Raw genomic sequence first — 27029 nt, 5'->3', positions numbered from 1 at the left:
ATATATATATATATGTGTGTGTATCGATTCTATTAATTTACCTTTGAGATTACTTATATTCCATGTTTTTATAATAATATTAGTTTCATGGACTAACTTTTTTGCTCTTGTTCGTCTAAAATGTGAAAATTCATCCTTATTTAACACTGCACACGGGTGCGGTGCAGCCATGTACACTTTTTATTGTATTCCAGTCATATAGCATGTCGCTTCTAGATAGACGCCCAAACATTAACACAATGAATTAAATGATTGGTGTTATTTTTTTTTAATAAATATTTACACGACCCTCCACTTTTCGCATCCGAGACTTAGAACCCTACAATAGCAATATTATTTACATGCATTATACCATGAAATTGAATTAGGAAACCCTAAGCTCTAAAATATCCTCCATCAAAACACAAACAAGCTAATCTTCAGAAATGTTCCTTGCTTCATCTAGTATTATAATATTATTAGTAATGTGAAGCCCTCCATTTTTATTTTTATTTTTTTGTTTACCCTAATGGCTTCCTTAATTTTTTAGCAGAATTTTATCACCCCTAGTGACCTCTTTCAAGTCAACTTTTTAAACTTGATGTTATTGGAATATACTCTTCATTAGAAGTGTGGCCATTGTGGCATCTTTTTGATATTTAAAACTTACTTTCAATATCTACAAACCTTATGATATTAGCGGCTGAACTTTCATGTGACACCTAAGGCCTTCTTTCCTTTCCTATCCAATTTTTTTATTTCCCAACAAAATTTAAATTCAACTCTTCAATGTCTCTTTTGCTAGTTAATAATAATTTCATAGAATACGTGATCATAAATAAGAATCCTAGAAATTGATAAAAATAAATCAATTTTGCTCAAAATAAACTCTATGTAAATGCATTATTTCTTTTACTTTTGATGGCTAACTCATAGATTTATTTAAGTGTGAAGCCTAATTCATCCGCTTTTGGCGATCTAACAAATCTAATTTTCAACAAGTGTGTGGATTTCACTTTTATTATTGAAGGAAAGTGAATTTTAAATTTATTTACACTCAAAAAAAAGCTGCTCATGCATCGGGTAGGAATTTTATCTTAAATTTATACTCAATTTTTAGAACGAAGCCATAAAACTTTCATCCAAATTAATTTATTTTATTTTATTTTTCACTTAAGCAAATATTCATTAAAAAGCGAGATTTTATGATATGTGCATCTTGTGTGCTTTCGTATGATTTTATATATCTCATAATAGAACTTTATCAAAGCCCCTAGACGATATGACTTTCTACATCAACTTAAGTATAAAAGCTTATGATTGTCTTATTTAAAACCTAAGATAAAATATATTTGGTATGTAACATCATAAAAAAAATTGCAATTTGAATGTAATTAATTTAATTAAGATTCTAGACAATTTCAACATACCTAACATGAGATTAAAGATATTAATTTCATATTCGATGAAAAGTGTGATCCTAGACCACTTCAAATTCAGATAGAAAATTAAGAAAATTTCTTTAAAAAATTATAAAGTATTTTAGATTGTTGAATTGTTAAATTTGCTAAAACAAAATTAGCAAAACTTTGCTCGATAATTGTCAAAAGTGTTGGCACTAAAACAAAATCTATATGAACTAATATTAAACATAACTTTAAATAACAATAATCTCCATTTATTGATTAGATGAATCATCAAAATGTAAATTTACGACCCTTAGGCGACTATTTATGAGTTTTTTTTTAGTTTTAAAAGTCTTGTAACCAGCATTACGTGCCTGTTTTTACCATTATAAATTCCATCAAAGGCTTGGGTAAGAAATTAAGCAGAAATTCTACCATAATTCACAAAAAAAAATTAAAAAAGAAATAGATGAAGCTTTATTCAAAGCTTGAGAATTTGTGAAATATTATGAAACTCCTCCTAGAACTAACCAATTAATAAATATTTTAAGAAAAACCATAACCGTCTCATCTTAAGCTTGTTTAAAACACACCAAAATGAAACTTGTGCTGGTTTAAAATTGATCTCACTGAAGAAATTATTATCCGTGGCTATTCTATGAACAATAAATCAAATGTGAAATAGAATTTCAAATAATAAATTCATAAAATGATTCTACAAATGAGTTTCCTACATCTAACTCTATTTTTAAGTCTATATTAGAACAAGTTCATGAACATAAACCTAGAAATAAGTAAGGATTGTCAAAATGTGCATCAATCTTTGATTTTAAGATAGAATAAATCATGAATTTGAAGTTAATAGATCATTTTTTCAATAAATTCCAATTGGACATACAATTCAAGGAATTAGCTCCACGATCAAGTGAAAATCATCAATATTTATTCTCTTTAATAGCCTTATCCCAGCTAAACAAGACCGCTTAATGAATCCTCGCATTTTTCATTTATACCTACTAAGTGCTAATTGAGAGGTTAAACATATTATTTACATTCAATTTGCACTTCTATCCATATAGCCTTGGTGCAACCCTTGCCTTAATCATTTAATGCTATCTTTAGTCGCTCAACTAATGGAAGGAGCTTCTAAACTTCACTAAACATATTCAATCCACCAATCAATTTTTTATTACTTTTTTCTATAAAAGATGCCCACGTCAACTATAGCTCTAATATAATTATTTTTTAATTTATCATTCACAATTTTATATCAAGTATATCTTAACATTCTCATTTCCGCCCAATAAATTTATACTTAAATTAAACCTATCAAGCCTAGGCTTTACACAATATCAATCTTAACATTCTCATTTCCGCCCACTAAATTTATAATTAACTTAAACCTATTAAGCCTAGGCTTCACAATATCTTCTAAGAATATTTGATGGTACCAATAAAAAGTACATATTATATACTTTGTCATTATCCTTTATCTTCTAAATACTTACTTAAATATTCAAATATTTATTTTACTTAATTCAAAAAAAGTCTCACAAATTAGAACTACATCATATGCTAAAAGAAAATATCTAACTTTAAATATCATTTGTTAAGCATTTTCAAAATATATAAACTCGTTATTGATACTTAATGTAAATCTATTGTAAAAGAAATTATCACCCCATAGCTACTTCTAATACCAGCCAGTATTCATCATACAAATCTTTAAAAACATCCATATACCTTTAGCACATAACTTTCTACCTTAATGTGCACAAATCAATTCCCAAATACTCGATCATATGTCCTCTCAAGATCAATAAAAAACAAATGAATATCCTTTCTATATCTCTACAGTTCTCTTTTAATTGTCTTACACAAAAATTGCTTCCATGATAATTTTTTCACATGAAACCAAATTAGTTCCCCAAAAACTAAAGTTGTATCTTAAACTTATATTCCATTACTCCATCCCATAGCTACATTATGACTTGTAAGATTAATTCTTATACGGATATCATAATCTTGAATATTATCTTTATTCTTAAATACTGATATCAAAATTTTTTCTCCAATTATTTAGAATCATTCTCTTAGTCTTTAAAATTCTATTAAAAAAGATTTCTTAATCAAACCGCTGTGATATCTCACATAACTCTCTCCAAATATCAATAGCAGTGTAATTTGGGTATAAAGTCTTCAAAGCTTGCTCCACTTTTTATTTTTTGATATACTTAAGCTCTTCCAAAATAATTTCTTCCATAAAACTCATATTTAGTGATTTCACAAAGTAAAATTTACATGTTTATCTGATATCTTTATCTTTAACCAATATCATGTTATCTACATTTTTAATTCACCTACCTCTAACAGTCTCCAGCTCTCTTGTACAATAAGACTTATAAGATTTCAGATAGATTGTATCTTTGAGGCTTGCTTCTTTTACTTTTGGTGACTTCTTCCCTCATTTTTGCATCTTGCTCAAAATTTAGTTAATTTATGGATCATATGATTAATTTAACTCAAGTTTGATACAATTTTGTTTTCAACATTGCATAGATTTCTACTCTTGATTCTAGATTTCAATTTAGTATTTCTAGTAGAAGGTCGATGAATTTTCACCAACAAAGTTTTGTTTAAGTACTATATGATTTTGTGCATCTCTTAATAGATCTGCATTGCAAAATTTAGACCCCAAAAAGCTAAGGTGTCCTACATCAGTTACAATGTTGTCTGAAAATATATATATCACCAAACTCTAAAATAGCTGGATGAGCTGTTCAATGTGTTCCATATGTTTGTGCGATGAAGAAGAACGAAAAAGGTAGGAATTCTCACATCATATTACACACAAAAACCAAAATTGTTTTTCATAAATAAAACACAGAAATACTCCACCAAAGAAGCCTTGCACTTCTCGAATCATTAGGCATGCGGACATCATTTTTCTACTTCTAGAAACAAATGATAAATTAATTTTATTAGAGAACATATGGAAATTTAGAAATTGGTGTTTCCACTAATGAGCAACTTGGACAACAGAAATCATAGTATCGATAAGAATGCACCCTCATAACCACAGAATCATATGGAAAATCCCCGCTTGAATGCATCAAAATACAGTTGATGTTGCTAGAGAGTTACCATTTTTGCTCTAGAAAAATCAATCTTTCACCAGTGCATTTAACTTCGTTATTTCACAATCAGTATGCTCGACTTCAAACAACAACACCAAGGAAATACATAGTGTAGCTGAATCATTAAATCCAACTTCTACTCAACACTGCAAATAAAGTATCAGAATACCTGCAAATGCCTCCTTTGCTTGAGGATGCTTGCATTTATCAGGGTGGACAAGCAAAGATAGCTGTAAAATTGCAGGAAATTATATTAACAATAGAAAACCAGTCCTCTTGTTCAAATGGTTAATAGAAATCTGACTTATAAATATATATTTGAAAACAGAAAAAGGCAACAAGATTTTAATCTGCAAGCTCACCTTTCTATACTGCTTCTTCACATCCTGAATTGATGAGTTTAAGGATAAGTTCAGGTGCTCAAAAGGATTCAGTTTGAAACAGGAAAGAATCCTGAAGGAAATAAAGATTAAGTGGCACGGCCACACAAGCAAGCACACAACAAAAAACATTACTGCTTTAATACCTCAGAAAGCATGTATCTAGTAAACTAAGCAGAATTTGAAGGATAGTCAATGTTATAAGAATTAACTTTTATAAATAAAGGCTTTAATTTTTACTGCCATTACTATCCTTATGTGTGGCAACCAATTAAATTAACAATTAAGCATTCTAATTTACATGTAAATGGTACTAGATTGCTATGATTGTCAACAAACTAGAGGTTGTCAACATAAATATATCAAATTGAATATCAGCACCTTAGATGAAGCCATGAGTACCATGCATGGTGTTGGATTTGTGACTAGAGCAGTGTATTCTTAATGATGAAACAATGAGGGGGGTATTTAAACCCTTACAATGGACTCAAATAAAGAAAGAAATAAAAATACAATCAAAGAAATAAAATCAGATTACGATAAAAAGGAAACTACATAATGCAGAATAAGGGTAATTAATAAATAAGAACGGAAAGCTAACAAATCTTAATAAATATAATGCTCCCCCTCAAGTTGAAGCATAGATGTCAATCATTTCACTTGGATTTGAAGTCATCGAACAAAAGACGAGGAAGATTTTTGGTGAGGATAGCTGCTAGTTAACCACAGGAAGGTACAAAAGAAATATAAATTTCCTCAGACTCAATCTTTTCCTCAATGAAGTGTCTGTCAATCTACACATGTTTGATACGATCATGATGGACTGGATTGTGAGCAGTGTTGATGGTGGCATTATTATCACAAAATCATTGTAGTGGGAGAGAGGTTGGCATACGAAGTCACGGAACATGATGCGTAACCGAAGGGTTTCACGAAACCCCAAGAACATGAACCAGAATTCAGCTTCAACATTGCTCCGGGCAACCATAGACAATTTTTTACTTTTCCACGTGACAAAATTTTCCCATACAAATGAACAATACCCCCGAGATGAACAGCAATAGATCAAGAAGTGTGACGAGTGAAAAACAAACATAAGCCTCGTGTTCCTTTTAAATAGTGTAGAATTCGATGGACCGCTTGGAGATGGTGCTATAGGGGTCATGCAGCGATTAACTCGCTATACCAACTACGTGGCATATGTCGGAGCGAGTATGGGCGAAAAAAATAAGTTTCCCCACAAGACGCTGGTAGTGAGTCATGTTGACAGGCACAGCGTTGGGAATGTTGGATAATTTTTCAATGGGATCCATAGGGACAGCTATGGGTTTGCACATAAGAAGATTATTCTCTGTCAAGAGATCTACACGTATTTGCGTTGAGATAGGAAAATGCCCCGAGATGATGGAGTTATTTCCATACCTAAAAAGTACCGGAGAGATTTTAAGTCTTTCATTTCAAAAGACTTGGCAAGAATGTCTTTCAAGGACTTCAGTGTTGAGAGATCGTTAACTGTAAAAAAAATATTGTCAACATAGAAAATAAAAATAGCTACCTGGATTGGAGGAATGTCGGAAGAAAAGAGTGTAGTCTCATTGAGCTTGAGTAAAACCATGTCCTAAGCCACCTTTGTGAACTTGCTGAACCAGACCCTTGGAGACTACTTTAGTCCATAAAGAGATTTTCGCAGTATGCACACTTACCCTCTGGAGACAGTAGAGTCCAAACCAGAAAGGAGAGACATGTATACCTCTTTTATAAGTTCTCCATTCAAGAATGCATTCTTGACATCTAGCTGGAATAAATGTCAATTCAGATTCATCGCAAGGGACGTGACACGAATAGTGTTTAACTTCGCCACCAGAGCAAATGTCTCCTCATAATCAACTCCGTAGGACTGTGAGTATCGTTTGGCAATCAACCGTGTCTTGTTGCGTTCAAAGGATCCATCAAAGTTGAACATGGTGCCAACTTTCTTACCTTGAGGAAGATCAATGATGTCCCACGTATGGTTTCGTTTTAGAGCAGTCATCTCCTCCATTACTGACATTTTTCAGGCTGGATCAGCAAAAGCAACCTCAATAATACCTAGAATCTGATGGGTCGCCGTGACAGTAGAAAATGCTTTGTAGGTTGGCAATAAACTGTAGAAAGATACATATAAAATAGAGAGAGCATAACTGACTGCATACCTTACTCGGAGAACTCACCTACTCATTCGGAGGAGGCGTCATGCTGAGAATGTCGCCCGGAGGGGAGTCGAGGTTCTATAAGGAGGTAGCGGATTCCAGAGTAGTAGCATTGGAACGGGCACGCAGATTGTAGACATGGATAGTGGGAGGAGGAGATAGTTCACTCACCGAATCAAGGGACTCACCGGATGGAGCACTTACCGAAATAGGAGACTCCTCAGTGGTAGTAACACTGGGGGAACAAACATAGGGGTAGGATAAGAAACTATGTCTAAGAACCCAAGCTAACCCAAGCTGCCCCTCAATTGAGTTCGAGCTAGGAAAATATGGAACGCTTTCAAAGAATGAGACATCAGCACTCACATAGATTTCATTAGTGGTAGGATGAAGGCAACAATACCCAAGAAAGATACATTTTATAGTCATGGGATCAAGTTTACTTCGATTGGGGGCAGTGTTTTGAACAAAAGCAGTGCACCCAAAAATCATAAGGTCTAAGGTAGAGATGATACGATTGGCAAGGAAGCAAGACATCAGGATATCTAGAGGGTTCGGAACTTATGAATTTTAGAGGGGACTCTATTTATGAGATAGGTGGCAGTGAGAATGGCATCATTCCAAAACCGTTTCGGGCATCGAATTGAAAAACTCACAGTCATTGTCAGTCTGAAAGACCTGAATAGGAGTTTTAAATTGAGTTAAAATAAAGGTATAGAAGTTTTGGAAGATGACAACAACCTTCGATTAGTCTTTTAAAATGTAGACTCGCATTATTTGAGTGTGGCTATCGATCAAAGTTAGGATCCACCTTTTATTTGAGTAGCTAGGAGTGCGAGAGGGTCCCCATAGGTTACTATGAATGAGAGAGAAATGAGTGAAAGGTATGTAAGTGTGAGGTGGGTAATGGACCCAATGATGTTTTGCTAATTGACCTGTCTCACAATTGATATTATAAAAATTTTTTATTAGAAAACATCCAATGCTACAAATTTTTAAAATATTGAAAAAAAAAATGACTTAAACGACAATGCAACAATATAATAAAACATTCAATAACTCAAGGTAAGCTATAACTCCTAAGAAATGTGTCCTTACTCTCTATGTTATTCTCTTGAAAGTAGTAGAGTTTGGCTACTTCTTAGCAGTTTCAATCCTCTTCAAATGACAATATTAAAAAACACAACTATCAGATGAAAAATTAGCAACACAATCAATATCATTCGTCAACTTGCTAACATACAACAAGTTATATTGCAACTGAGGAACACATAAAACAAACTTCAAAGTTAGATATGTTATTAGTACCATAGACCCTTTATCAGTAATAGAATTACAAGATAAATCAGTAATTCTGACAGTATCCTTTTTAGAGCATGGATAGTAAGCCTAGAAAATCTATGAGCATTCAGTCATGTAATTCATGACACCTTAATCAATAATACATGGACTAAAAACGGAATAAGTCGTGAAAGTCATAGAAAGAGTCCCTTGTCGGATGTGGGAGGTCAACGAACCCATAAAAATTTGATGGGCTTCAAGAAGTTTGATCAATTGCTCCATCTAATTTTTTAGGGATCTAGAGGATTTTGAGATGTTCCAGGTAGAAGTCAATTGAGCGGTGGTGGGCTCGGTCGTCACCTTGAGACCTTCGGTATAAGAGGATTCGGTCGAAGGTTTGTATGTCGAATCACTGTGAAGTTTCCAACATTTATTCTGAGTTTGGTTAGGTTTGTGGTTCTGAGCCATCGATGAATTTCAGTAGGATCATGACAAACGGATACAATTGCAGGAAACACCTGCACTGGACAACTACAGAACTCCTTCCTGCAGAACAGGGGACAGCTGGTTGAATCTGTAGCAGGAAGGTCGGCGGTTGCGCCAAAACAGAAGCACCACGGGACCTGTGGCTACTGAAATTGAGGATCCTACAGACAGAAAAAGACTGCGGCTTCTGGAACCTGTAGGGAGGATCAGCAACACCAGGAAGAAATGGGCCGACTGGAAGGCCTCTTGGGGTCAGCAGCTGGAATTAGCGGCTAGAAGCAGCAGCACCAAAGTGGCAGAAGCAACAACGGCTGAAGGAATCATACGAAAAAACCTGTTGATAGAAGGAATTTGCGATTGAAGCAGCGGCACTAAGGTGGCAAAACAACATCAATTGGAGAACAGCGACTGAATGAACCATATTGGAAAAACTACAACAGAAGGAATTAGCGACTGAAGCAGGGCACTAAGGTGACAAAAGCAACAACGGTTGGAGAACATTGGCTGAAGTAATCATGCCGAAAAAAGCTACAGCAGAAGGAGAGCGGCGGAAGAAAAAATCAACATATTAGGCCGATGCTGAAAGGTGGGTGCCAGCCGGCTAGGGTGGAACCTATATGGTTAGACCCATGTCTCTGATACCATGTTGGATTTGTGTCAAGAGAGTTGTATTCTTATTGAGACAATGAGGGATATTTAAACCCTTACAATGGACTCAAATAAAAAATAAATAAATATACAATCAAAGAAATAAATCAGAATAACGATAAAAAAGAAAACTACAAAATGCAGAATAAGGGTAATTAATAAATAAGAACGACTATGGAAAGCCAACAAATCTTAAAAAATCTAATACATAGTTTTAACTTATTTTTTTCAACGAACTCTCGAGTTATCACTCCAAAATTTAAATGATACAGATACCTGAAATAATAAGTGAATAACCATCCAATTCAAAAATGATGCAGGTAGTAATAGCTCGCGGCCCATTCCATCAATCTATCTAATAACTAAATATGGCGATCACATAAGGCTCCATCTAGTGATATTGGGTTGTGTAGAGATATTTTATGTCGTGTATAATTAGGCCATTCTAACTCATGAAAACTAGATGAACTGCTCTACTAATAATTTGTATCATCATAAATCCATGAAAGGGGACAAAGTAAGAATTTTTGTAATACCTTTCTCGCACAAATAAAACTAATAGTTTAGCAGTTTCCTCAAAATGTTATCAGAGTTGACTCAAACAAAAGTTAAAAAAGAAATATTATTACTGAGTTCAAATATATAATTAAAAGCCGACACTTGGAAAGGGAATAAGCACACAACTAAATTTATCCCAAAGGTAGTGGTGCTGCAATTTAAGGACACAAAATAAGGAAGGCTAGAGGGTTCGTGAGATGCTGCAGCCCAAAGAGGCTACAGTTGGAAGGAAGACTGTTGCAGCAACAGTCAGGCAGCATGGAGGGGGAAGAGATCTGGTGGTAGCGAGAGGGAAGGGAAAAGAATTGTGGCTGCAAGTTGGAAGATGTGAAGGGGAGGTGGCAGTTGCAAGAAGGGTAGAGGGGAGGAGATGTGTGAAGTTAATCACCACCTTGGAGCAAGATAAAACTGAAGCAGACCAATCCTCGGATATCACCCTAGACAGGAAAACATCTGCGGACGACAAGCTGGATAAAAACCTGATAACAAGCAATGCCCTAGAACAAGTAGAAATAACATATAAATAGATTAAGTAAAATAAGAGGGCCCAACCATTTGGGCGGCAGCCACAAACCATAGGAGGACCGGTCGACCCTCCGATTCCCACCCTGTACCGACTGACCAGTGGCATACCCGCTTCAGCTCCCAGGGCTGGAGAGTTTCAACCTCACTCGTCGAAACTTCTGTCTGCCTGTTGTCAGTGATGAAGTAGTTGCAACCCCTCAGGGTTGAAGGCTTTTCAATTGTGGCCCTCAAAGCTCAAATATTCCATTAATGACTACCCTGACTCCCAAAACACTGGAAGAGTTTTCTACACACTTGCACTCGGTCCAATCTTATGGGAGCTTTTCACTTAACTGATTTGGGTATGTGTGTCACACTTATACTGTTGAATCCTCACAAAGTAACTCAAAGTTGGCTCAGACTGATCTGAAGTGAGAATAGCCTGAATCTCCACGAATGGTGGTGGTCATAGCGGTAAAGTATCAATCATGACGTCCAAAAATGCTTGTCATGTTTGCCCTCTATCTGGAATCGGTGTCTGAGTCCTATCATCCTCTATCGTTGCCTAAACCGATCTCACCGATGCTTCTTCGTTGACAAGGATACTTGTGATCTCGGACTCCACGGAAGATAGAATGATGATATGATTGCCATCTTTGATGGAGTGGGTGTTCATGTATGTCGAGTCTTGCGATCACACTTCCATGGTCTCCCCAGCAAAATGACAGGCATCCATGGGCATCACGTCGTACCACACTTGAACATGTAGCTGCCTCCAATCAAAAACTCTGCGAGACACTTCCTATCAATTTTGACTCTGCCTCCTTCAACCACGTCAGAGAATACGGTCGGGAATGCCTTTGAGTCATGAAACTCAACTTCTCCACCATTTGTGTGGACACCATGTTGTTATTTCTCCCTCCATTGATAACGAGACTGCATATCTTTCCATTCACAGTGCAACGGGTGTAGAAAATGTTGTGGCGAAGCCACAATGGCTCCCTCATATCCTTAGTCTGTACTCTGTAGAAACCGTCAAAGCAAAAGCATCCAACCCTTATACGGTTGAAGACGGTAAACCTCATCTTATTCTGCAATTGTCTCTTCGTCTCTAACCTACTCCACTGCACCCTGCTCAGAAAATAACACAACTCAACTCGTCGAGCAACTGGAGGCATTGTGCCTAAATCATGGCACTTGAAGCATTTTCGAACTGGGACTGTAATGGGAATTACACTTCTCAGGCTTTTTTAACTATGAGTGGCTCTATCCATACCATGACTAGTCTTCTCAACTCTCTAAGGCATGCTCTTGCTGATGCCTCCAACCGCGGGTTCTTTGAATGGTGGCGGTTGCATATTCTGTTTTCACTGTCTCGCACCTTTAATGCTAAGGTATAAACATCTCCCAACGACCAATAGAACTACAATTGAACAAAATTGTTAATAGTGGGCTTTAGGCCCCTCAGATATTGGGCTATGAAATGTTCATCTGACTCGACCAACTCATATTTCATCTATAGCTAGTCAAACAATGTCGAGAACTCCACTGATATAACTCTTTGCTACATGTGGTGGAGTCTCAGAAATATATTCTGGGGTAAATGAGGCAGTAGGTATTTTTTTCTACATCTACTTTCTCATCTTCTCCCACCTGGTAATCTTGTCATTGCCCTCTCTCTTTCTTTGCCTCTGTAGACTTTCCCAAAGAAGCACTTTTTTTTAATTTGATGGCGCGAGCTTCACCCTCTCGTCTTCTGACACCTCTTTGTACTCAAATATTCTCTCAACTGACTGCAATCATTCATGAAATCATCTAGATCCATAACTGCATTGAACTCTGGTAGATCTACATTTAATATAAAATCTCAATCACATTGTCGACCTCGCTTTCGGTCGAGGTGCAGTTTTCCCCTCCTTAGTAGCCTAGGATCTAGCCGTAGGACCTTTCTGTCGACTACTCCTAGAAAACTAGTGAAGGAGCCCTCCCCGTTAGCAATTCTCAACTGAACTTTTCTTCATTTTCTTCACTCGACTTGACGTTCCATATAGTAGTTTTGACCGCTATTTCTTAGCAGGTAAGGCTACTCTGAAAGAACTTAGAGAGTATTCCTATAGGATTGTCGGCCTTAGGATTGGCTGTACTCGTTAATTTGGCACCGCCGTCCTCTGCACCGTCCTGTTTTATTGAACTCATACCACTGTTTTGATTGGAGTCGGACCGCGACGCGTTTTTGACCCGATCGATGATAAGGTTGCCCAAACGACTCACGCGGCACGTCTTGAGGAAAATACATATTTAAATGTTAATTATAATAATAAATAATATTTTATTTTTATTATTATTATAATTAATAACTTATATTAAAAAATCCTTAACTTAATTTTATTTTCCCCTCTCATGTTTCTTCCTCTCGCGCTCGTGGATCTTTGCCCTAGTCGCGGTTCGCTAGGTTTCGCCTGGCCCACTCCTTCGTGTCGGTGGAGTCTCGTTCCCGCGCTCGACTCGCGCACGCGAGACGATCCTGCGACCCATCCCATATCGTATCTCATCCTCTACGAGGATCCTATCCCCTGCGCTCGATCCCTCTGTTGTATCTTTTTAATCATCCTTCTCCTTCTTTATTAGAGCTTGGTTTTGTAGCCCTGGGGTATGCTGAAAATCTCTAAGGGAAGGGAAAACTCTGTCATTTTCCTTTCTCACTTATTTCTTCAACTTTCTGTGTTCGGGTTGGCTTACTCTTACTGTTGGAGGAAGGATTGAAGTTGAGAAGTGTTTTTAAAAGTTTTGTCTTGCTTTCTTTTGCTGCAAAGAGGTACTTCTCCCCTCATCTGTCCTTTCTTTCTCTCGGTTTTGCTCGGTCAGGGCTGCTGGGAGCGGCATTCTTGGATCGGAGTTCGGCATACCCCATGAATTTTGTGATATTAAATAAAAATGGTGATATGGATTTATGGAAGTTTAGTTCATTGTTCAAGCATGTGTAGATTATCTACTTATGTTCTTCCCATATGTGTTGAATGTAGAGGGAAAGCCTACTCTTATTTCTATCTCCTGCTACTCTCTTGCTCGAAACATATGCTATAAAAAAAAAGAATTTCTTTAATTTGAAGGGTCCTATAAATTGTTTTGGTGGCTCGTTTTAACCCCTCATGAGGCATCCTTTTGTTTAGATATTTGTTGGAAGTTGTTTCATGATTGGAATACTAAAGTTGGGGGCCTAAATATGCTCTCTATGTTGTTGTTCTTATTTAAGATGTATATTGGCTCCATATCTTGATGTTTTAAGGGCATGCGGGTTGTACCTTGACTTTGGATGGCTCGATTTTACCTTAAGGTGGCTGGAGTTTTAATTTTTGTTGAGAATGGGCTTTTGGTTTTTGCTGAAGCTTTGTCCTAACTACTCGAACTTTACTTCTGGGCCTTGAAGGGTTCGGTTTGGCTTTGTTTGGGGGTTCAATTTGCTTGCCTTAGCTCCAACCCGAGAGGTAGCTTGGGAGCTTGATTTGGTTTGTTCTTAGTCCTACCCGTGAGCTTGTTGGTAGGTCATTTGTTTTGGCTTTGGCCCCTACTGGGCTCAGTTTTGGCATCTTGTGAGTGTTTTTGGTTTAAATATACATATTGTGGAGGAATTTATTTTGATTTGGAGGAGTTCCATAGTTATTCTTGTTTGAAACATATGGTAGTCATATATTTTGATATCTTGAGGGCATAGAGATGTTATCTAGTCTTAGTTGTGGCCTGGGTTTGAACCTCAACTGTGGCTTAGTTTGGCTCTGGCTGGGAGCTCGGTTTTGCCTTGTTCTGCCCCTACCCGAGAAGTGGCTTGGGTTTTGATTTTTGTTGGCCTTAGCTCCTACGCAAGAGTCTGTTTTGGCGTACTGTGTTGTCCTTATTCGAGAACAGTTAGCTGGTTTTGGTGGATTGGTTTGAAATTTTATAAGGCTGCAGTTTTGATATTTGCTTGGTTCCTAGCCGTGGGTTTGTGATGTGGTTGAGTTAGCCTCCCCCTTTGGTCCTACCCGTGAGCTCACCATTGAGATTTGCTCCTCTTGCAGTCCTTACCCGTGAGACCTATTAGAAGTTGTTTGGTGCGATTTAGTCCTTGTTGGGCTTGAACTACTTGGATGATTGTAGGTGGATTGAAATTATGATTATATTTTGCACTCTCTTATATATCTATCAAAGATCCTTATATAGCTAGTTTGGTTGTCTTAGCCGTGAGCCCTACTTGTTGTTCCTTGGGTTGCCTTTGGTCGTGGGTCTTAGCAGTTGTTCCTTGCTGCCCTGAGCCGTGAGCCTTAGTAGTTGCCTCCCTTGTGGGTTGCTTTGGCCGAGAGCCTTAGCTGTTGTTCATCTATTTGTTGAAGCCCGGCAGTGAGCTTCTATGTGGATTTAGCCGGAGGATTTCATGTTTATTTGATACGATGAGATTTTCATTAAGTCTGGAATTGAATAGCTTTAATGTTGACATGATTTTTGGAAGTATAAATGGCTGCCTTCCCTGGGATATTTTCCTTTTGTTTGAGTTGTGGAATTTGAAAATTCATTTTCAGGGGAGCATGTGGTTGGTTTAAATTGAATTCATAAAGGATGTTTCGGGAGTTTGACATTAAAGTCGTGATATCGTGTGAATGCAGACTCGGGCGTGTGTGAACATGTAGTTAGTGGTAGAGCCATGTGTGCGACTGTCACATTGACTTGGGTTGATCCACTTACAAAAAATGTGAGAAAGTGATATCCTTTCGGATTGATTCAAGGATCTTCGGGTTTTCCTTTTTAGGTCTTTTCGTCATAAGTTTTGAGAGCTGATTCATCCTTCGTTCTTTTCGATGTTTTAGGTGGATCGGTCCCTCCTCTCTCTCACCTCATTTTTGTTCTTTTTTTTTCTTTGTTTCTTTGTTCGGTTTTTTATGCTTATTTCCAACACATAAGTATCCACGTATAGCATTTTGTTATACGTAAAACCATCAAGCAAGGTCGCAAGTAGGTCGATTTTATTTTGGGGCTTAGGACGGTGATGACAAAGGCATACCGGAGATAGAACAGAATGATATGTCATCCTATGACATCGGGATCCAATTCAGGAACCCATCAGGATCCGATTCAGGAACCCGGTGAGCTGTAGGATGACAATAACATTCACCGACATAAGACTAGCGGGGGCTGACCTAAATTTGATAAGAACAGATACACATTTTTCTAAAACAAAAATACATTTTTCGCTACAAACAAAATTGATGCAGCCCACTTTTTGCATGTTTGAAACTTATGTGCATGCTGAAAACATAAATTTTAAGTACATTTTAAACATTGGTTGTCCACCTGTTGATCACCTGTTTAGGCTAAGGAATACCCTCCTGAGTTAGGTTCGATAGGACACCCTTCTAGTTGAGTGGCGGGTTTTACACATCTGAGTGACCGAGTAGCCTTCGACGACCCTCGAGTGCTAATATATAGTTGAGCCTAGCCCCGACCCGAGTGCTTGCGGTCCCCTCTTTTCGGACTTTTTCATATGTATTATCGAATTTTTTTGGACAAAGCACTCGTGGTCTCTTTTCTGGATTTTTCCGTGTTTTCTACGATTTTAATCGATTTGTTGATTCGTCAGTTTCCTCGCATTTCTCTTGTCGTGAGTCTTTTGACGATCTTTCTTGAGATTTCTGGACGATGTTTCTTTGTTTTCGTTTATATAAAGCATTTCAGTCTACTTCCTCAAATTTTGTTGCTTGTACCTGTTGCATCAATTACACATAATTAACAGCGGATCTCCCAGATATACAGGTTTGTTTTATGTTTACAGCATGTTATTCTCTTATAATCACTTCCTTGCTGTACTTTTTACTTTTCTTTACACCGCATGTTGTACTGCTTTCTTTACTGCATACTATACTGTTTGTCTTATGCTACATATTCTACTGTTATGTTATACACTATACAACTTCAACATGTCATCTATAAAAATATTTGAAGAACTACAACCATAGAGGCATTGGATTTGACATCATAACCTGACACCCTAGAAAACTTAAACTCATCACGACAAGGAACTTGGAACTAGTGTGGTGGGCAGCACGACCATCTTCAACAGCAGAACATGTCTTCCCCAGCTAAACCATTCCTTTCATAGAAAGTAAAACAACAATCTATAGGATTTTGAGGTTGTTCGTTTAGCACAACATAAATCCTCATTTTCGTTAGGCATTTGTATAGCTCTGTTATACGATCTAAGCCCTAACTCGTTTTAGGATTCTAAAATTAAGACTTCGAAGTTGTCATCCGTCACGACCTAATTCCTCACATTTTTCAGGCTATTTGTGTGATCGTTTCACACGAATATAAGCCCTACATAAATAAAATTGACAGGATAAAACACAAATATTTCTCATCGAAACTGAAGCCAAACCATAGGGTAGACTGGGAAGTCACCGAGGATCTCATCCGGATCTGTGGCATCCCCTAGTTCTTCTTCTTTTTGATTCTGTAATAAATGTTCCAAATTTGAGTTATTCCCCTTTCACTCCTATTTGTTCGATTTCGTTGAAAAGTTTCATCCTTTTAAAGTCCTTGAAAATAATTTTTCCTGATTTTTATCGAGTATTCTTAAATTATTTCGGTCATTCAAGATGTAATTAACTATAGGGGCTTGCCCTTATAGGAAGCTTTTCCGAACTCAGCTTAAAATAAACTCTATTTAATTTTTCATATTAAATAGGGGAATTGTCGGCAAATAAAACAGTTTCGCAGACCAAACGGAAGTCATATATTTCTTAGTTTATTTGATCGAGTATCATCCTCAAGTCTTATGTTTATCTCTCGGGATAGATACAGGATTTGAGGTAGAGAGCTCTTTCATTTAAACTGTGAAAATTATGGGGTCAGTTTGATTTCATATTTTTTTTAAAACTTTAATCTATATGTAAATTAAAACGTCCTTCCGAAGCGGGCGATGGGATTTCGATTCCGGTGACCAACAGCTTCCTACGAGCAACTCCCCCAACCCAACTATTTATCGCCAACACTCCTCCATACGTCGCCTCCTCTCTAAACCTCCTCTGATAATGAATTTTGAAGTTTTGTGGTCGATCCTCCCCATCACGGAAGCCTCCCTATGAAAGAGGTTCATATCTCGTCTCTTCTCCTCTTCATTGTTTCAAGATCATGGGTCCCCCACGAGTTTCATCATCAATCTTCGTAAGCCTCTGTTGTAGTCAACAAATCTTTCATTGTATCTCTTCCTAGGTAGGCTCGGGCATATATCTCTTCGGTGGCATGGTTAGGGTTTGGATTTGTGAAAGTAGAAAGAGTATGTGAGGATAGGGCTATAAACGAGCCGAGCTTGAGCGAGCTCAGGCTTGGCTTGTATTCAGCTTGTTCAAAATTGTTCGTGTTCGAAATCGTCTCGTGAACAGTGTGCTCGTGTTCGGCTCGACTTAAATATTTGTGACCGTGTTCGGCTCGAAATTGACTCGTTAAAATTAAACTAAAAAAGTAGATATAAAGTGTTGGATTCGAATCTGGACTAAATGAATACAAAAGAAAACGCATAACCACATTGTCAAACTAAAAGTTACGTTTTAAACTTAGATATAAATATATATAATATATTATTATATAAATAATTATATTTTTTTTTTACTTCGAGCTAAAACAAGCCGAACACGAGCGAACAAAGAGTTGTTCGTGTTCGACTCGTTTATAATTCGAGCTTTAAAAACTTGTTTTTGTTCGGCTCGTTTACTTAACGAACGAGTCGAACATGAGCTGTTCGCGAACAACAAGCTTTTTTGACAGTCCTATGTGAGGATACAAAAAAAACTTTTTTAGGTGGAAATCTATAGGAAGGCTAGAAATTCTATGATATGACTAGGGTTAGGCTAGCTCTGATACCAAATGTTAATGGAATTAACCCCAACAACAATCAAAAAACAAATATTATTATTGAATTCAAATATGTGATTAAAGTCAACACACTTGAAAAAGAAAATACAACAACAAGCACAATTAAATGTATCTCATATGTCGTGGTGTTGTGTTTTAAGGGACACAGCGGAAGGAGGGGTGGAGCGTGGTCATGAGATGGCTGCAACCCGAGGAGGCTGCAGTCGGAAGGAATATTGTGGCAACAACAATAATGGCAGCATGGAAGGGGAAGAGATATGGTTGTTGGTGCGAATAGGGGCATCTGCAGGGGGTAGAGGAAGATGGTTGGATCAGAAGAGAAAGGGTGGACGACGGGTTATTGTCTCACAAGTAACAATAGGGACGGCTCGGGAGAGGGTTGGAAGCCTGATAGAGTGACGTGAAAGGAATTGTGGCAGCAAGTGGGATAATGGGAAGGGGTGGCAAGCAGGAAGGGTAGGGGAGGACATATGCAAAGGTAATCACCACCTTAGAGTGGGATACAGTCGGAGCATTATTTGTCTTTCGATACAACCCTAAATCAGAAAACAACCGCCAATGATAAATTGAACAAAAATCTGAAAACAAGCAATGCCCTAGAACAAGGAGAAACAGTCATTATAATCTTAACCAAATTGTTCCTACAATTTTAAATGATATCATATTATTACATAGCATTCCCATAGCACTTCTTGAATTCAAACACTATAATCTTAACAAAAAATGCCACATCCTCGCTTAGAAAGCCTCATTTCTCTATATAATAAATCCAATCTAAACCTAAAAAGCCTAGGAATCATTTCATATTCCAATGATATAAAACACTACATAATAATACTAGGTTGTTGTTCAACTAATGCTAAACCTTTCAACTTACTTTCTTTTTTTTTAAGTATTCTTCTAATTTTCAAGTATTTCAACAAATGCTAACCTATTGAAATAATATCATCCAAAAATGGAATACAAGACTTTTTTCCTACCATATAGCACTAACAATTTTAACTTCTCAATATTAGCCGCAAAGTTGCATCCACGCGTAAATGCTTTGGTAGATTTAACTAAATTATATCATATCTAGAAACCACTTGGTCTTGGTTCCCTTGCATTAAAAATGTTATGTATTATAATTGATCCTTGTACTACAAGACACTTAATTACATTTTTTTTCCCTTCTTTATTCAAAATTTTCAAAGCATTTAAGCAAAAGACGCCTTTTAAAACTATCATCTAGAAATAGTATACACCGAGGTAACTCACTATTAGTGTCCTCAAAAAACATCTAAATAACCAATACATATATAGAATGTTTATCATTAATAAAATCCCAATGCAACTAAGAATTTTTTTTAGCACTCTACATCAATTTACAATGTTAGTCAATACTCCATCGTCCATATTATAAATATATTTTAATATTATCTTTGACACCCATTTTCTCCTTAGTGCAATCCAAATCAATTCTCACAGTACTCATCTATATGTTTTTTGGGTTAATAAAAACTATTTGAAGCTTATTTGTTAGTTTCTTGAGATTTTAAATGAAGTGTCTAAAAAAAAAATACATTCATGGTATATCTACTTGATATTAAACCAACTTGAATCTTCGGCGTAATTTAGTTTGTTTATATGGCATTACTCTCTTTCCTAACTCCTCTTATGACCCGTGGGTGGTTACCCTATAATGTTGTAATATATATTATAAATTCCATTATCAAAATGCACCTTCCCCTGCACATTTGGCATCCTAATGGCTTTTAAGATGCATCCAAAATATTAGTTCACGAAACTAGCACAACATCTCTCACAAATTGCCAAATCTCAAAAGAAATTTTATATGAACCAAAGCTTTAATGTTATACATCCTTTTAGAGCCAGTTAAAATTCAACATTTCAAAACCAATTTGTAGTATACTTTGTGATTTTGTTCGATGTGTTCTTCTGAAAAAAAATTACTCCCTCATAGATCTCATTTAAAATATTTATCTTTATCTAAAATCATATTATTATATTCATTTTCAATACATCTAACTCCATAAAGTTTTTTACATCTCCTATCATATTTATAAGTCTTCTTTGCACCTTTCTTGGTGCCTCCAGTCACATAAATCATTAAAGAAGTAAATTTTTAATTCCTTATAAACGACTAAATAAAACTCCTCACTTTTTTATAATTAATGTAGAATCGGTGGTATTTATTTCAACATTTTTAAAGGCCATGTTTCATTGCCTAAAGAACTATTGTTGATATTAAGATTCTTAATGTTATAAGTATTTGGCTCCCTAAGTAGGTTTGGATAAACATTTAGAGGAAAAATGCTAGAACAACCTAGAAGAATTAACACAAATTATACATCTTAAAAGTGGAATTTTATTGGGAAAATTTAAATGAACATGTTAATAGAGTGGTAGAAAATTTTTTATCTATGATGGTTATGATTTTGAAGTGGCTAATGAAGAAGATAAAGACATTGTATTTTACTTTAGCTTATAATTTTATTGGGCAATTTACATGCATAGCACCCAATTCTTATGCATTTACTTATCTCACACCCAAACTTTGATTTTTACACCCTAAGCACCCTAATCTACATATGAAAAGGTGGATTACTCTATTTTCATCTTTTCCTACATAGGAAAAGGTGTTTTACGTGTAAAAATCAAGGTGTAGGTGTGAGATAAGTAAATGCATAAGAATTGGGTCCTATGTATGTAAGTTCCCCAATTTTATTAATGTTTATATTTTATTTTAAAAAAAAAGAATAACATATTATCACTTATAAGAATGAATCTAATAAAACAAAAACTAATTATTTTCTTATAAAAATGGATCATCGAGATTATTTAAGTTTTAAGGTTATTGCAAGTGAAATTTTCGGTACACAACATCGATTATTAGTTTTAAATTTTAAGATTAATGATTAAAAATGAAAAATACAATGAAATATTAAAAATAGATAGGGACATTTAAAAGACATAAATAAAATTATTTAATATGTAAAATTCAAGATCTTGAGATGTATAATATTAATGAAGAAACTAATATTATATGGGATAAAGTAATGAGTACTAAAAATGAGTTGCAAAAGATGTGCTCAAAGTATAAAAAAAAACTTATTAATAAAAACAATGAGTATTGGAATGATAATGTGCATGAAAGATAAAAAAAATAAAAAATTTTATTATAAAAATATTTTTAGATGTAAGAATTTGGAGAATTGAAGAAAATATAAGGTGACTTGTAGAGTGCCTAAGAAAATAATTCATGATATTAAGAATTCTATTTTTAATGATTTTTACAATATATTATATATTAAATATGATGAAAGATATATAAACTAGTCAAGAAAAGAGATAAAAAGGTAAATTTTTAATTCAAGTAAAGTGTATTAAGAATAAAAATCAAAAAGTATTTTTCTTATATGAGGATATTCAACATAAATGGGCGAAATATTCTAATAAATACTTTAATGAATTTGTGAAAATATGATCGACTTTAGCAATATTAATATCATAAATAATAACAAAATTTTTATCTCTATCATCGTATTAGTAAAATGGAAGTTGATGAGACTTTAAAGAAAATAAAGAGTGGAAAAGTGGTAGGATCTGATAGTATTCTAATATAAGTGTGAAAATATTTATGAGATTTGAGAATTTTTTTACTCACTAAATTTTTAAATATTAATTTTAAAACCAAAAAGATGTCCGATGAATGAAGGAAAAGTGTGCAAATTATAAATGAAGTTAATGTGTCATATAATTAAGTTATAGAAGAGAATAATTGAACGTAGGTTACAAAGAGATACAAAAATTTCATAAAATCAGTTTGTATTCATTTCTGACAAGTCTACCATATAAGTTATACATTTATCGAGATGTTTGATGAAAAAATACGGAGAGAATAAGGAGGATCTACAAATGATTTTTGTTGATTTAGGGGAAAAACTATGATAAGGTTCCAAGAGAAGTGCTTCAAAGAGTTCTAGAAAATAAAAGTGACAATATTGCTTGAATTTAAGTCGTTAAAGATATGTATATGAGAGTTATTGCTTGTGTTCGAACACAAGAATAATTGAAAAAATATTTTCCTATTTCAGTTGGATTACAACATGGATTGGCTTTAAACTCGTATATGTTTTTTTTTTTAGTTAAGGATGTTATTATTGGACAACTATAGGACGATATACGTTAATTTATGTTTTTTGTTGATAATATTTTGCTTGTGGATGAGACTATAGAGAGATTAAGAAAATTTTCAAATATGAAGGTTAACTTTAGAGTCTAAATACTTTCATTTGAATAGATTTAAAACCGAATGCATGAAATATAATTTTAGTTTTAGTAAACCTAAACCTGAATACCTACAATTTAATTTTAGTAGTAGCAGATTTAGTGGAGGGTTGTAATAATGGGTGAACAAGTCATTAAAAGAAGTAAACCTTTTAGATATCTCGAATTTATTGTTCAAAATGATAGTGATATTGATGGGTGTGTTATTAGACGAATTCAAGTTGGATGGTTGAGGTGGAGGAATGCATCGGGCCTTTTGTGTGATATAAAAATACCTTAGACTTCAATAAAATTTTTCTAAGATGGTGGTGAGATATGGTACAAAATGTTGGCATGCAGAAGAGAAGAATATTATTAAGTTCAGTGTTGTTGAGATGAGAATGCTCAAGTGGACAAGTGGCTTTACACTTAGAGACAAAATGTGAAATAAATATATATGTGAAAGGGTTTGAGTAACTCCAATGGTAGACAAGATTGGGGAGAGTAACCTTATAAGCCTTGGCACATTAAACATCGACCATCTGATGACCTAGTTAGGAGAGTAGATGTTTAAGATTTGAATTATGTTAAAAAAAAGGTAGAGGTTGACCTAGAAAGACTTTGGCATGTTGTATAAAAATGATCTCAATTTATTAAACAAAAATATAGCACTCAATGGCACACAATCGAGAAAGAGGGTTCATGTAGCCACCCCCACTAAGTGGGATAAAAACTTGTTGTTGTTGTTGTTGGTATTTCATTGCCTTAACAATTATTTGCACTTATTCTCTCCATCACCAAGTCATATGGAATGTACAATATATTCAAAACATCGCATGACTCAATGCAATCAAGCATCTTAACTCGAAGATGAAAAAATATAGTATTTTTTCTTCGACTTAACTAAACTTCCATAACCAACCAAATAGCTGGAAATTGCCCTTTAAATGCTTAACGACTTGGATTTTTGCTAAAAAATAGCAAATATGCACATAAATTTCAACATTATATATTTTACTAAGCAAAAAAAAACTAGTTAGACAAAATCATTGAGCCTATAAGACAGCAAAATCAACTTTTAAAATACAATATGATATGCATCATAGTTCAAAACAAAGAAAATGCATTTATAATAGAGCGCCGAGATGCCAGAGAAGTTTCACCTAAAATCCCACTCATTCAAAACCTTTTTTCTTATGGAATACCTTCTAAGATAACCATAAGTGATACCTACCTATCAGAATTATGTCATCTCACATCAAATACTCAAATACAATTTTCAATCTACTGCACATCCAGGTTAAATCAATAAAAATGAATGAATGAATTCGGTCTCTGGCCTAAAAAGGAAAAAATTGAAACATTAATTCCGGAGCTAGGGTTTCTGATCCATGAGGCCGAGACCCAGCTAACAGATAGAGGAGTTTTCTGATAATAAGAAATCATTGGTAAAGTGAAATTGGGAAAACGCTATGTCGTTCTAACCTAACAACTTCGTTGTCTCTCTCGACTTCACTGACCTCGGCGAAGAAGCTCTTAAGCAACTGTTCCTCATCCAGCTCGGTAGCCATCGCATGCCAAGAGCGAACCCCTTGGCAGATTTGCATATGAACGAAATTCTGATGTATTTATATTTATCGATGTTTCGATACTAAATTTTAAATGTATTTACATTCGTCAAATCATAGTAAATTATTATTGATGTTAATTTTTATGTACGCGTTATGATATAATGACGTATTTATTCAATATAATTGAATGTAAAAATTATAAGAAGTATTGACATAAATACCACTAAACTCCTACAAATTTATATCTTTATTATGAAATGTAAATATAAGAGATTTGAGTGCTATAAATATTATAAAAATAAAATTTAGGTGTTGCCTACATGAAAACATTGGAATTAGATGATGTATTCGTAGTACTCCAAAATTAAATAATGAGGGCAATACACTATAAGAAAAGTATGTGGGAAATGAGAGAGAGGGATTGAGAGAGAAATAGTACATATGTTGTCTTATTCATAAAATTAATTTTATATTTATAGAAATGAGAGTACAATATAGTGATATTAACTTTTTTCGTTGTTTTAATGGGAGTTATAAAGAGTATTCTATATATTTTACAAATAAGAGCATATCACTCAGCTGCTCAAATAAATTTTATATTTATAGACGTGAGAGTAAAATATGGTGATATTACCTTTTTTTCATTGCTTTAATGGGGTTTGTAAAGAGAACTTTAGGTATTTTATAAATATGAGCATATCACTCAGCTACTCTTTGACTCGGTAAGATGATCATGTTTGACTTCATCTTAGTAAAACCAATATAGTCGACGAGGCTATGACGGATTTTTCAATCGGATGAACTTGATTTGTTTCGGACTGGCAAAACTGATTCAATTGACTTCTCTATGTTAATTGGTTTATTTGATATGGTTGTCGACCCTCGAGCCCTGGTGAGGAGCTTTTATCGATAGAGCAACGCTATACTACCAAGCTGAGGATCAATCCTCAGGACCCGAAATGTAGCTCACTCCTTAACGAGAAAATTTTGAGTAATGTCTGTAAAACTCTTTACTGCATTTGTTAAAAGGTAGGTTGTTGCTTGCGCTCAGTGTTTCTCATACTTACTTTGACTCTGACTAGTGTCTCTGATCTAATAAGTAGTCATCCTGATTCTTTGTCAGTGAGCTATCATTTTTCATATTTTCTTCCTTTTATACCATTAGATCTCTAGCACTGACACTTTTTTGATGTACAACCGCAATATTAGAATGCATACTTTCAAATGTTGTCATTTCATTGAACCATTATTTGATTAAAAATTTTATTGTGACATTGTTAATAAAAAATATGAATTTTAAAAAAATTTATTATTTTGTAATGTCATAAAGTGCATATATTATGAGTTTATGGAGTACTTAAAATTCACCGCTATTTTGTTTTTGCGTGTAAATTGATTCCTATCAAATCAACCAAAAAAAGAGAAATACAGTGTGCTGCCTTCGCTCACTCTCATGAAATTCCTTTGTCTCCAACATGCTCCCACGAAATCCCATGGTGCTCGTGAACGGTTTGTATCAACAAGCTTTCGAATAAAAGTTTTCACTTTTTAGAACAAATTTACTAGGTTATTTTGTGGAGGCAGAGATTTCGAGAGTGGACTCGCTGCTCTTAATATCCCTTTCCCATCGATTTTGGATGTCAGTGGCTCCTGCTCCAAGTTGGTGAGCACTCGAATGTAACGACTCTGAGATTGTTTCAAATTCCCGCAAATTGTGACAATCCCCCCATCACCAGAGAATTTACTGGTACATGATACGTGGAGGTTACCACTCAGCAGCTGTTTAGTATGGGACAACCAAATATCACATTATACGTTGGTGGGATTCTACAAAAAAAAAAAGTCATTTGTAGTGGTAAACTATTTATCTCCTTTGCCTCCAGAGAAACCTGGACCGATAATACCAATAACTTTTTCCTTTCTGTAGAAAATCTGAACGTGGGTTGGTCAGCACAGTCAAACAACGAATTGGAACTTTCCTTAAGTAGGATCTACCAAAAGATAGGTTGTTGCCTACGGTCAACATTGCCCGTGCTTGCTTTGGCTCAGACTAGCATCTCTAATCAGATAAGTAGGCTTCCTTGTCTTATGTCGGTGAGCCATCCTTGGTTGTATTTTCTTCTTTCTATACCATTAGATCTCTAATTTTGACACTTTCTCGATGTACAATAACACTATTGTATCGCATAACTTTCAAATATTGCCATTTCATTAAGCAGTTATTTGATTAATATTTTTAGTGCGGTGTTGTTAATAAAAAAATATAAATTTTAAAAAGTTTTATTATTTATAATCTCTTAAAGTGGATATATCATAAGTTTATAGCGTACTTAAAATTCACCGCTATTCTGTTTTTTCATGTAAATTGATTCCTCTCAAATCGACTAGCCCTTTCGCTTACTCCCAAGAAATTCGTTCATCCCCCCAATCTCCCATGAAATACCACGGTGCTCACGGAGGGTTTTTATCAACAAGCCTTGGCATCAAAGTTTTGACTTGTTAGAAAAAAATTTCTCAAGCTATTCAGCAGAGGTAGGAATTTCGAGGGTGGACTCGCTAGTCTCGAGACCTTCTGATCTCTTTACTGTTCATATGTGACAGTATAATAATGTCTTTGATGATATTTTTCACTTATGTTTCCTTACTTTGCAACATAACTAAAAACTTGATCCTGGAAAAAGTAATAATTTAACTCTTTAATATATATATATATATATATATA

At 35.1% G+C, this 27029-nt stretch overlaps 1 protein-coding gene across 2 annotated transcripts in view; it reads right to left on the bottom strand.

The window, feature by feature from the left end:
- LOC110034071 (J domain-containing protein spf31) overlaps positions 1 to 24348 on the bottom strand; it is a 67476-nt gene extending 43128 nt beyond the window's left edge. Inside the window, exons 1-3 of one of the 2 annotated variants that reach the window (XM_020738325.1) lie at positions 24257 to 24348; positions 4885 to 4975; positions 4692 to 4752 (exon numbers count right to left, since the gene is read on the bottom strand). In XM_020738325.1, coding sequence (XP_020593984.1) covers positions 4692 to 4752; positions 4885 to 4975; positions 24257 to 24312 — 208 coding nt within the window. In that variant the 5' untranslated portion in view covers positions 24313 to 24348. Of the gene's footprint in view, positions 1 to 4691; positions 4753 to 4884; positions 4976 to 24221 lie in introns of both variants that reach the window. The other variant, XM_020738324.1, reaches the window with a different exon arrangement.
- Positions 24349 to 27029: the final 2681 nt, after the last annotated feature.

Source organism: Phalaenopsis equestris, unplaced genomic scaffold (genome assembly GCF_001263595.1).
Source record: "Phalaenopsis equestris unplaced genomic scaffold, ASM126359v1 Scaffold001343, whole genome shotgun sequence".
NCBI classification, from domain to species: domain Eukaryota; kingdom Viridiplantae; phylum Streptophyta; class Magnoliopsida; order Asparagales; family Orchidaceae; genus Phalaenopsis; species Phalaenopsis equestris.
This window is presented reverse-complemented; position numbering and strand designations above follow the sequence as displayed.